This window comes from Procambarus clarkii, chromosome 54, assembly GCF_040958095.1.
Source record: "Procambarus clarkii isolate CNS0578487 chromosome 54, FALCON_Pclarkii_2.0, whole genome shotgun sequence".
NCBI lineage: Eukaryota > Metazoa > Arthropoda > Malacostraca > Decapoda > Cambaridae > Procambarus > Procambarus clarkii.
Genome location: NC_091203.1, coordinates 23,102,818 through 23,115,365, shown reverse-complemented (window position 1 = coordinate 23,115,365; position 12,548 = coordinate 23,102,818). Strand labels below are relative to the sequence as shown.

At 40.9% G+C, this 12,548-nt stretch overlaps 1 protein-coding gene across 10 annotated transcripts in view; it reads left to right on the top strand.

The window, feature by feature from the left end:
- MICAL-like (protein) overlaps nucleotides 1-12,262 on the top strand; it is an 82,889-nt gene extending 70,627 nt beyond the window's left edge. For 2 of the 10 annotated variants that reach the window (XM_045763726.2, XM_045763725.2), the window contains one exon: nucleotides 9,295-12,262. In XM_045763726.2, the coding sequence (XP_045619682.2) occupies nucleotides 9,295-9,500 (206 nt within the window). In that variant the 3' untranslated portion in view covers nucleotides 9,501-12,262. Of the gene's footprint in view, nucleotides 1-1,175; nucleotides 1,226-2,989; nucleotides 3,032-9,294 lie in introns of those variants that run through there. The other 8 variants (XM_069305193.1, XM_045763728.2, XM_045763734.2 and 5 more) reach the window with 8 other exon arrangements.
- Nucleotides 12,263-12,548: the final 286 nt, after the last annotated feature.

Sequence of the window (12,548 nt, the reverse complement as noted above, 5' to 3'; positions counted from 1 at the left end):
TCTTGGTAGTCAGCAACTGTCACTAAATGTCTGACACGACTTGTGTTTGATATATTCTCTCGCCATTTTTAGCACTTGCAGATCTCTAGCTTTCATTTTTCTTGGGATACCACTCCTGTAGCCACCAACCTTCCCAAAATACACTTAGATATGGAAATTCCTGAAGCCTTCTGGACCAATAGTGTTGTGATGGTGAGTCAGTGTGTAGTACAGTCATACAAGTGCAGTTACACGATGAGTTAGCGTAATTACCTAAGTGTAGTTACCAGGACGAGAGCTACGCTGCATGTGTGTGTGTGTGTGTGTTTGATAAACGGGTGTGCTTGAAACCTGTTAGATGCAATAGCAGTTTGAAAAACTATCATATATATATATATATATAATGATGGCATTCCTCTATAATGGTATGTATGCAATAAATTAATAGTGGCTGCTAGTAATTCTCGGTAAAAAATAATGGCATCGGTTTGAAGAGAGTACTGTATAGAGAATTGGAAACAAAGTACAGTATTTTACTGTGCAATATACTCGTGACAATGATGCAATTATGAAAAGAATTAGAAAGAATGATGTCTGAATTTGAATGCTATATCTGCAAGGAGGAAATTGAACTGGAATGCATACAAACCAAAACTTAAGACATTGGGGTGGAGGGGGGGGGGCAAGCTGTCCACAAGATGCGTAAAGAAACACCACTCAGTGTCCTTCGTTTACACTAAGCTATGTTTTATGTGTGGCTAGTGAAACATTTCACTCATCTTATGTGGAATGTTCTACTTGTAATAAGTGGAATGTTTCACTCACAATAAGTGGAATATTTCACTCTTGATTAGTGGAATGTTTCATTCGTGATTAGTGGAATGTTTCACTTATGATTAGTGGAATGTTTCACTCACGATAAGTGGAATGTTTCACTTATGATTAGTGGAATGTTTCACTTATGATTAGTGGAATGTTTCACTCACGATAAGTGGAATGTTTCACATATGATTAGTGGAAAATTTCACGCATAATAAATAAAATATTTCTTTTTAGGATAAGTGAAATGACGTATTCAGTAAAGGCTGGTCATTGTGTGGTGATTCTCTTTATAAAAATACAAATTGTTATCTTAAAGGGGCTCTGTGTATGAAATATGATTAAATGGAGTTTAAATATTTGGGTACAACTTTCAGCAGGTATGATGGAACAGAAGCGGAGGTATCAAGGGAGTTCAGAAAGGTAGGTACGTTGCTGGAGTTGTACAGAGAATAAATGGAAATAAAAAGACGGGTCAGTAATTGGTATGGGAAGGAGACATGGAATGGTGCATCCCACATTGTTGTATGCTGTGAAAGTAGAGGAGCACATGATGTTAGATGACTTATGGTATGGTATGCTGTAGTATACCATTGTCATTGGACGTTAGGGCTACTGGCATATCTAGGTCCTCATAGTTAGTGAGAGGCTCTTCATGTGTCCACCGATCCAGTGCTGTCATTAACCTGCCAGCAGATCAAGTGACATTTACATAGTCTGCCATATCCTTCCAATGTAATGGGAAAATAGGAATATAAATCGAGTTAGCAATAAGAAAAAAAAGATAGTTACAGTATCATTCAGGCATGACTGAAGATACAGTGTATATATATATATAGATATAAAAGTACCTGGACACTTGGAGAGGGTTCCAGGAATTCTTCTACTCCCCGAGTAGCATACTAAGCTCATATTAAAGCATGGAGAAAGAGGTATAAAGAAAATGATTTCAAGAATGCTTTGAACTTAATGAGGCAAGGACCTCTATGGGAGGAGGACAAGGAGCATGGGGAAGAAGAGGGTGATGCAGTAGGGTTCATACAAAGAGTGCTCAGATTCTCGCTGGGGTGAACCTGGAGCCAGTCCCTCATTTGAAGAAACTGTAACAATAGATCAGATTTGTTGTGTCGGTGTAACTGCCAATCGGAATAAGGGTAAATGTATAGTAAGATAGATGATGATATATGAATTCATCAGCATGAACGGGAGTGGCTTCCATGAGCCGCACACATCCTTCCTGTCCCCATCAGGTCACTAAAGGCACTGGCCAAGCCATAGAGAGGAGGGGATCCTTCCTGTCCCCATCAGGTCACTAAAGGCACTGGCCAAGCCATAGAGAGGAGGGGATCCTTCCTGTCCCCATCAGGTCACTAAAGGCACTGGCCAAGCCATAGAGAGGAGGGGGGGGGAAACATCAAGCTGACAATAGACTAATTAAGATGGTTTGGCATGCAAAGTCCTTGAAGGTCAATTTTAATACTATCTTCTCCCACTTTGTGCTACCCTCTATACATCGTTGTAAGGAATAGATACGAAGGTGATGAAGGATTATTCAGTGTTCCCATAGACGAGGAGAGAGATACAAAGGTGATGAAGGATTATTCAGTGTTCCCATAGACAAGGAGAGAGATACAAAGGTGATGAAGGATTATTCAGTGTTCCCATAGTCAAGGAGAGAGATACAAAGGTGATGAAGGATTATTCAGTGTTCCCATAGACGAGGAGAGAGAGATTAAGCATAGAATGGTGAGTGCGTGCACTTAGTATTCTGTACGGTGACACAAGTGCTTGTTGACATGCATGCCCTACTACACTTTATTGGGGAAATTTCTTAATACCTGTATATAGAAGATGGTGAAAGGTATCATCATTGCTTACAATACTGACCGTTCATCCATCAATATTTGATGTGCTTTTTGATTACCATGCAGGATGATGGTTCATGTATGCTAATCTAGAAATGCTTATGCTTTGTTCCTCTTCACACCTCCCTTCATATGCATCTTTCACATTTGGACTTTCACATTTCACATATTGTATCTGTCCAATACAGCTCTCTACTCCTCCATGCAGACATTTCTATCATACATATTTGCTCTGTCCATCTGGCCAGAGTGTTTTACCTTCCCAGGCTTTGTACTTGCTTAAATATCCCCCTCTCATTATTATTTCATGCACATTCTCTCTCCAGGTAGAAAACTGGTGTGCCTTGGTCATCCATAGAGATACTGCTGTGCGTAAAACATAAGGGAGTACCTTTACCTTAAATATCCCCCCCTCATTATTATTTCATGCACATTCTCTCTCCAGGTAGAAAACTGGTGTGCCTTGGTCATCCATAGAGATACTGCTGTGCGTAAAACATAAGGGAGTACCTTTACCTTAAATATCCCCCCCCTCATTATTATTTCATGCACATTCTCTCTCCAGGTAGAAAACTGGTGTGCCTTGGTCATCCATAGAGATACTGCTGTGCGTGAAACACAAGGGAGTACCTTTACCGTTATTACTTTTGTGCGCGTTTTGTGTGCTTGTGCGCCGTGGTTGCATTTGTCAAAGGCTTTCGGGAAATCTCTTTCTTTTATATATTACACTTACATTTTTGCTTGTCTTCCAATGCATCCAAGACCATATCATAGTTGTCCTACTATAAAATGATATTGGTTATGGCTTGTGAACACACTTTCAACAATTTTCGTGATGGAAATGAGGCTGTTGATCAATCTGTCGATCAAGACTGTCAATCTGTGCCTTAGCTATTTGTGGATGCTTTGCTGCTCTTATAAATATGTTTACTCATGTTTTACAGCATATCTTATCCAGGGCCCAAGTTTTGTTACCCGACACTGAATGTCCGCCATTTTCTCTATATCCCTCTTCAGATATTGTGACCATAATGGAAAGCAATATTCTAGAAGAGAACAAATGAACAAATCCACAAGGGCCGTGACGAGGATTCGAACCTGCGTCCGGGAGCATCCCAGACACTGCCTTAATCGACTGAGCTATGACAGGGTAAAAGGGTTGAAACCGAAGTTCTACTGAACTTACTGGATCCCGTAGCCTCTCCGAGGCACAAACCAGGCTTTAACACAACCCCCCCCCCCCCTGCACCCGAGCTTTTGTGAATTTGTTCATTTGATGCATCACGTTAGTGTGATCTCTGTGTGAGAAGAGAACAAACCATCAAGTTATATAAAAGTGAGGATAACACTCTGGTTAAACAGTCTAATTATTCACCAGTAAAGCTTGTAATTGTGACCTTTTCTGGAAGGCCTTCTGGAGGGAGCCGGTCGACCGAGCGGACAGCACGCTGGCTTGTGATCCTGTGGTCCTGGGTTCAATCCCAGGTGCCGGCAAGAAACAATGGGCAGAGTTTCTTTCACCCTATGCCCCTGTTACCTAGCAGTAAAATAGGTACCTGGGTGTTAGTCAGCTGTCACGGGCTGCTTCCTGGGGGTGGAGGCCTGGTTGAGGACCGGGCCGCGGGGACACTAAAGCCCCGAAATCATCTCAAGAAAGCCTTCTTCAGGAGCTCCATTGTGTTTAAGTGCTAGTAGATTCAAGCTAAGGAAACAAAGGTGCTGAAAAAATATTAGAAAGTTTTCTTTTGAAAAGAGTGAAGTAGATGGTTGGTAGACAAGTTAAATGAGAAGGTGGTGGAGGCCATAACCGTCAGTAGTTTCAAAGTGTTGTGTGACAGAATGCTGGAAAGACGGGACACCACGAGTGTAGCTCTCATCCTGTAACTACACTTGGGGTAATTACCACTAAGCCTTAGGATCGTGTCAGGCCTCAGAGACCACCTGCCACCCTACTGGAAGCCAGGACCTGATTCTGGCTCTCTCAGGGAGGTACTCACCTAGTTGTGCTTGCGGGGGTTGAGCTCTGGCTCTTTGGTATAAAGGTGATGGGAGCTTGGGGATTAAAGATGAACCCAAACCGAGAAAGACCTAACAAAGTCAGACGAAAGAAAGCATTCCGCGAAAGAAAGACATAAAAACAAGGAAAATGGTTTTCTGTGGGAAAACATCTCTTGGTGTAATTCAGCCAGTTCCCACCAGATGATGGGTGTGGTCACCTGTGGTTTCATCCTGCAACCTATTTCACTCACCCAGTACTACAAAGTTCACCTGGCCTTTGTTGGGACCCAGTTGCCATATTTTGACAGAAATAAGTGTAGCTGGTTATTCCTGGAACTTTAGTTCTATGCTGTAGTATTGTTCTTATTCTCTACACTGCACGACTGTTTTATACCACCCACCTTGCGTGTTCCCAGTCTGCTATTTAGTTCTGCTTGATACCTGCTTGATGGGGTTCTGGGAGTTCTACTTCCCATGCCCGGCCCGAGGCCAGACTTGACTTGTGAGAGTTTGGTCCACTAGGCTGTTGCTTGGAGCGGGCCGCAGGCCCACATACCCACCACAGCCCGGTTGATCTGGCACTCCTTGGAGTAAATTATCTAGTTTTCTCTTGAAGATGTCCACAGTTGTTCCAGCAATATTTCTTATAGTCGCTGGGTGTTGAACAGCCACGGACCTCTGATGTTTATACAGTGTTCTCTGATTGTGCCTATGGTACCCCTGCTCTTCATTGGTTCTGTTCTGCATTTTCTTTCATATTGTTCACTCCATGCTCTGGCTTTGGTCTAGGGCTCTCTTCCTTGATTTATTGGCTTGCATCCACTTGCTCCATAAGACGCAGCTTCTCTACACCCCCCACCCCCGCCACCCTTATCTTCTGCCATCCTTTCCCAATAGTCAACATTTATCCAGCTTTTCTTGTTTTGTTAATGCAATGTTACTTTTCAGCAAAGCCTTTCTCCAAGGCACCACTCACTATTAGTAAGTGCTGTAGAGCTACTGCAAAGAAATCAAACATTGAGTGTAAGGAAATGCTGTCTTCTGGTCCCAGTAGCTCTCTGCTCTGTCTTCCTTTTCCTTTTCATGGGAATTTTAAGGGTTCCTTTTGGGCTGGTTATGTATGGTAGCCTTTGGGCGGTAGGACCCCTGGTACCCTGGTCTGCCATATGATGGACAGGGATTAAGCAAAGTCAGGCTTGGAATTGTTTTCCCATTTAAAAAACTATTGTTTGCTTTTGTTTTCCCTTTATTATTCTATCAAGTAGTGATTTATTTCATTTGACTTTCTAGTCAGTTTTCCTCGGTTTCTACCAAGCTTTTCTCACCTCTTTGGAGAGCCAGATTGTGATCCAGGCTCATGGGAGATCAGCTTGGGTTTCCAAGCCCTGACATGATCTAACATGATGCTAAGGCTTAGCAGTACTGGCACTTATGCACTGGTAAGCTACTGAGGACAAACCAAAAAAAGAGGAACTCGTTACATTCAGTGCTTTATTTTTTCTGCCGCTGTGTACTTTGTTCTCGGCTTAAAACTATGTGTTTGCATTTCCCTTTTGTCTTCAATTTGAATTACTTACTATAAATTTATCCATTTCTGGAAGACATAATTCACTACTCTAGAGGCTGAAATATAGGAAGGCTGCAGGTGTGGATGTTGACATGCAAAAATGATTAAATGCAACAGTGAAAAACATATAGAATGGATATAGAAATTCTCCAGAAAACATGGGGGAGTGTGAGAAGTGGCAAGAAAGTGGTCATCTGGCCACAGTTATCAGACTACATGAGGACTGTGGTCTGCAGAAGAGCTTCAGGTACCGTGATTTTAGTTTAATGGGTGTAGTGGGTACAGCGTACGGCAGAAGGATTTTTTTTTAGTTATTTTTATTGTTATTATTATTATTATTATTATTATTATATACTGTATATACAAGAGTTCTTACATTCTTGTACTGCCACTAGCACTCATAGTGTTTCGGGCAGGTCCTTAATCCTAATTTTCCCCGCAATACGACCCGCCAAATCGTTTAACAACCAGGTACCCGTTCACTGCTGGGTGAACAGAGGCTACAGTCAAGTATTGGCACCCGGTCACTCCTTCCCGGCCAGGATAAGAACCCAGGCCAAAGTGCTCGTGAAGTTCAAAGGCTAGGGCTTTACCACTGTGCCGTGGAGACTGCTATAAGACCACTGCCACTTTATGTAAAGTTTGCCACAGTAGCCGTCTGCAACAGTAGCAGTCTACCGCGGTAGCAGTCTGCCGCGGTTGCAGTCTGCCGCGGTAGCAGTCTGCCGCGGTAGCAGTCTGCCGCGGTAGCAGTCTGCCGCGGTAGCAGTCTGCCGCGGTAGCAGTCTGCCGCAGTAGCAGTCTGCCGCAGTAGCTGTCTGCCGCAGTAGCTGTCTGCCGCAGTAGCTGTCTGCCGCAGTAGCAGTCTGCCGCAGTAGCAGTCTGCCGCAGTAGCAGTCTGCCACAGGTGCAGTCTGCCGCAGTAGCAGTCTGCCGCAGTAGCAGTCTGCCGCAGTAGCAGTCTTGCCGCAGTAGCAGTCTTGCCACAGTCATCCGCACTTTCTCTTCCTTTCCCTTTGGGCGTGGTTCACCCTTCCTCTGATCCTTCCACCCTCCACTTCCAGCCCAAAAGTGTTGGGGTCATGGCAAGGTTTAGTTCAGGATGTGGCTCTGGAGTTTGCTACTTCCAATTTGGGTGCGGAGGCAGTTGAACCTTCCAGTACTGCCGAGGCTTCTGGGTATTCCTCTTAGCCAATCTTTTCGTCCTTTGAAGCCTCTTAGACTCCACTTATCCTGGGCGGGGAGGGTGCAGACGATGGCTCTGACCCAGGCCCCTCCTTTGCAGCCCTCAAGGCTTTGGGGAGTAGGAAATAGGTCCTTGGGTACAATTCGACTCTGTGGTTCCTTGTGCGTTGAGGGTTGTTACTACCTCGGCTCCATTTCACAGCCTGTCTTGTGCATTGTTTCACCTTTAGCTTGCTCATGTGCCACCTGAACTTGCTTGGTCTCTAGACCACGTTCTTTCTTTTCTTTCGTCTACTCGGTTAACGGTATTCCCTGTGATCCAAGATTAAATGTTTTTCTTGGTTTCTCTTGCCTCTAGTTGTGGGAGTTTCATGCTCTCTTTGGCACTGGGGATTTTGTTCGTTTGACCCTAGTGGGCATTTTGTTCACTTGCAGCTGGCTCCTCTTCTGGTGAAGAATGAGTCTGAATGAGGCTTCTGAAGGGGTCCTATGGTCATTGATGCTTGGTTGGTCCAGCCAAGGGTGCATCTACAGTTTCATGCACCATTATGAATCACTTACTATTCTTGGCGAGTGTAATAATCTTATAGATGGTTATCAGAGTTCAGCCTAGTCACACTTACACTAAATTCTGACAGCTTGTGTTGAATCGATAATAGTCTTCGTATTTTGAATGTTTTTACCATGGATTTTTAAAGTGCAATGTTGTATTAGGCTGTCAATAACATTACTGTATTTGTATCATAGAATGTATAGAATATTGGTACACACATTCGTTTCACTAATATCAGTTAAATGTCATATATTTTGAACAATAAAACATACTATTCTTGCTGTTATTGCACTACATATATACACACGTTATACTGTGTATAACTACATTTATGTGCACCATAACAAACCATTAAACTGATCTGGTGGGTGCAGACAGCATTGCGCCACCGCACACTAGTCTGCTGAAGACACTACCTCACTCAGCAAAATTCCTCCTTCCAACATAATACAAATCTTTAATTTTAGGCATAATACTGCTACAGTATTATCAGAATTTTGGTCACTAAATCATGAAAATTAATAATTTTCCACAAGTTTATCTTGTAAAGGAACCAGAGCTGCTGTTTCAAGATGCTTAGATGAATCAAATAATGGCAGAGTGCTATGGCTGCCTATCTGTATGCTGTGAACATCATAAACAACATTGTGTTCACTGATATCTGAACAATGTACACAATCTTTATCACAGTCAGGCTCTTCTATGATATTATCATCGCAAAAGAATAGTATTTACATATATATTTGATTATTTTTAAGTGATGCTGTGGTCACAAGCTGAACAGTGGGACTATTAGCTCGTGCTGCAAGTGTCTACCTTGGTTGCTCGCTCAGTACTGAGGTCTTCACACCCAGGAACGGAGCCCTTAATTTTTTTATTCAAAATGGCACCTGTTTACTGGAGCTCCGAGAAAGTTGATGTGGGTCACTTTACTCACCTAATTGTGCTTGCGGGGGTTGAGCTCTGGCTGTTTGGTCCCGCCTCTCAACCGTCAATCAACAGGCGTACAGTTTCCTGAGCCTATTGGGCTTTATCATATCTACACTTGAGACTGTGTATGGAGTCAGCCTCCACCACATCACTTCCTAATGCATTCCATTTGTCAACCACCAAATCAACCAAATCATATGTCAACCACTAGTGTATCAGCAGGAATGTTAAATCTTACACATTACTCTTAAACATATATATGATATTATCAGTGCAGTCATTTAGGCCAAAATCATATGTACACTATATGATTTGTGTAGTGCGGACAGTCAGGCCTAAATCTCATATACTGTATATGATTAAAAGGACATTCACAAATTATTTGGTTTTCTTTCCAGAAAAACATATTGATGGAATTGAGAATGGCAATAGTTTACAAGAATCCCCAAAGAAGAAAAAGACACTGAGGTTACCCAAGAAGAAGAAGAAGAAGAAAGAAAAGAAAGATAAAAAGGGTTGCAAGACCGATGCTGATAAAGACGTAGATGAAACTGAAGTAACAGAAGTGAAGAAGAAGAAGAAGAAAAAGAAATGGTTGTTTTAATTTATTTGATGACGCTGTTAGTCACTTCCTTCAAGGAAGACTCCCTGTTAAATAAAGATCACATCAACGAGGTTTAAATAATAGATGAATTCAATGCAAAATTGTATTTAACTATGATATAATCTTCCCTCAACTGGCAGAGTTCTTCAGGGTCAATGTGTGTTTAGTAATACTGTACTTAATAGTATAATTTTTAATGTGTCAGTTAATACTCACAATTGTACTGTTAGTAAACACAGGAGATTTTCTGCTCCTGTTATCACTTGCGCATACTGAAGGCTCCGCCACTGACGGCTGTTGTTGAAGGGCGTTTCGCATTCCAAGTTATCTTAAGAACTTTAATGGATCGATTAAAGTTATTTGAAGGCAGATTTGCTCCTGTTTAAGCAGTAATTTAGTCATAATGTTAAATTATTGAAGATATTAGGAAGAAATGAGTCATTGTGCCCCCTGATTTAGCTATACGTCTTGTAGCCTGCGAGGCACCGGCTGGTCTCCTTGTAAAGTGGCATCCACCGCATATTTATTGGTTTTAATGTTTGTAAATAAAATTTACAATATTTTATGAGTACTTAGATGGGTATAGATTTTGTTTGTACATTAAACCAGCCACAAGAGCATCACTGTTAAATAATAGATTTGTAGATTAGAAAACAAGAGAGGTTATATTTGAACCCTAGTAGGCAGTGCACATCAACCTTTTCCTTTTGATTGTGAGCTATTTACAAAATTACTTAAGGGATTGTTAAAAGCCTTAATTTTACGATGTTAATGAAAATAAGTTGTTCTATTAAATTAATTAACGCTTTCACATTCCGATAACACTAAAGCGCGTCATCCATATTCCAACAGTAAACGGTTTGATGATGCTAAGACGCATCATCCGATCGCTAGTTCCTGAGCTATTCTATTTGCATCAACCAGTCTGAAAACTTATGAAAAATCACTGTTATTGTGTGGATAGAGCGTATCTAGGGCATGAGTAGACCAATCAGAGGGCTTCCCACTTGCACACGAGACCTCACTTGAGACAAACATTCATCACTGTTGTGCATAATTTGTTATAAATTCACTTCTTGTTGTTGCACCTATTCTGTAGAGAATCCACTTGTGAACATTGTGACACTAAATTTGTAGTTATAACCCTACAAATAACTTAGAAAATGCAAAATAAGTGTAAGCATTGTATGCATCGCTGAGTGGGACCCCGGGGAGCCCGACACTGCTCAGTTATGCACCGAGAGACCAGATTGTCAGCGTGTTAGTTGTAGTTCAGATAATACAGAAACCTTTTAGTATTTGTAGCAGTTTGTCTTGTTAATTTGAAAATCAAGCACTGTGAGGGTAAAGTTCTGAGCCTGTTGTGTTAAAATAACTGAGAGAGGAGCTGATACACATGTCAGGCTGCCTGGAAACTGCAGCTGATGTCATCTAGTGATAAATTCTTATAACATTTTCTTTACCGAGATGTGATACAGTAAAACTCTTCCAGATTAGCGCACAGTGGCTGTAACTCGAACTGCCAAGTTTAGCTGTGTTCTCTGATGATAAATCACTGTAGCCATAAATAATAATGCTGGTTGAGGAGCAATATTTGTACTGGATTCCTGTATTTGTAAACAGATGATGGATGGGTGCACTCTTTTTGCTTTATTGGTTCAAAGTTCAAGTTTCCTGGAACAATAATCTGAAGATTTGGTTCTTGAGGTTATCTTGAGATGATTTCGGGGCTTTAGTGTCCCCGCGGCCCGGTCCTCGACCAGGCCTCCACCCCCAGGAAGCAGCCCGTGACAGCTGACTAACTCCCAGGTACCTATTTACTGCTAGGTAACAGGGGCATTCAGGGTGAAAGAAACTTTGCCCATTTGTTTCTGCCTCGTGTGGGAATCGAACCCGCGCCACAGAATTACGAGTCCTGCGCGCTATCCACCAGGCTACGAGGCCCCCTTGGTGCCAACTTGTGTGACGTTTATGATCAACTAAATGCTACTTACCAATACTGTAATTGAATTTATTATTATAGTATATACTTTTGTTCACTCAAATAATTTTGGTTTACATGTGTTGAAAAATCAAATGCATTGCAAATATTTATATTTTATTTTGAGTTTTAAGAGTTCAACTTTGTAAAGCATTTGTTACACAGATGATTGTTAAATCATATTAAGATATTGAGCTTCCAACAATGTAGAGGTTGACTAATTGTTTTCCATTCTTAAATCCTTGCCCTATGTTCATTCATTCCATAACCTATTATGTAATAATAGCCAAGCCCGGCCTTCGTCTAGAGATAAGAACTTTTATATCTAAATGTTAAAACAAAACACATTTCTTCTGCTCAACAAGTGAAAGTATATTTTGAAAGATCATTACAAAAAAAAAAATCTGCAGTAGAATGCAAGGTCACATTTATTATGGTGCAAGTACCTATTAAAGTCTATAGTTTACTAATATTATTAAGTGCACGGGATTATTTTTTCTACGAAATCGGTCATTGATCAGTTAATGTTGTGTAGGAATGTGATTAGACATCTTCAGAGAGGTGTTGGTTTCCTAAATTGTTATATTTCACATGCAGTTCCATCACCTATTGTGCAATTTTATTGACAATACACCACACTTATGCAATATTCTTTTATTTAATGAGTATCAGTGTATATTCTGCATTATAAATTGTATGCATCTACAGGGGATGTTTTATGTATAAATAAGCTTTTTATAGTAAATGGTTTAAGTTAGGGAATAAAGATTTAATTTGGTAATACTTTTTTAATTTCATTTTCAATTAGTTCCCACATTGGATCACACACACCTGCTTAATATATCTTAAGACTAATGGACATTATTATTTGTTCTCTCATCCATTATATATCTGCTAGGTTTCTGACAAGATTTAATAATATAACATTTTTAGTTACTTTTCAGTCTTCAGAAGAACTGGTGGAAAAGTTATGACTTTCCTCTTACTGTTGTGATGTACAATACAATACAATACAATACAATACAATTTTATTTAGGTAAGGTACATACATACAATAAATATTTACA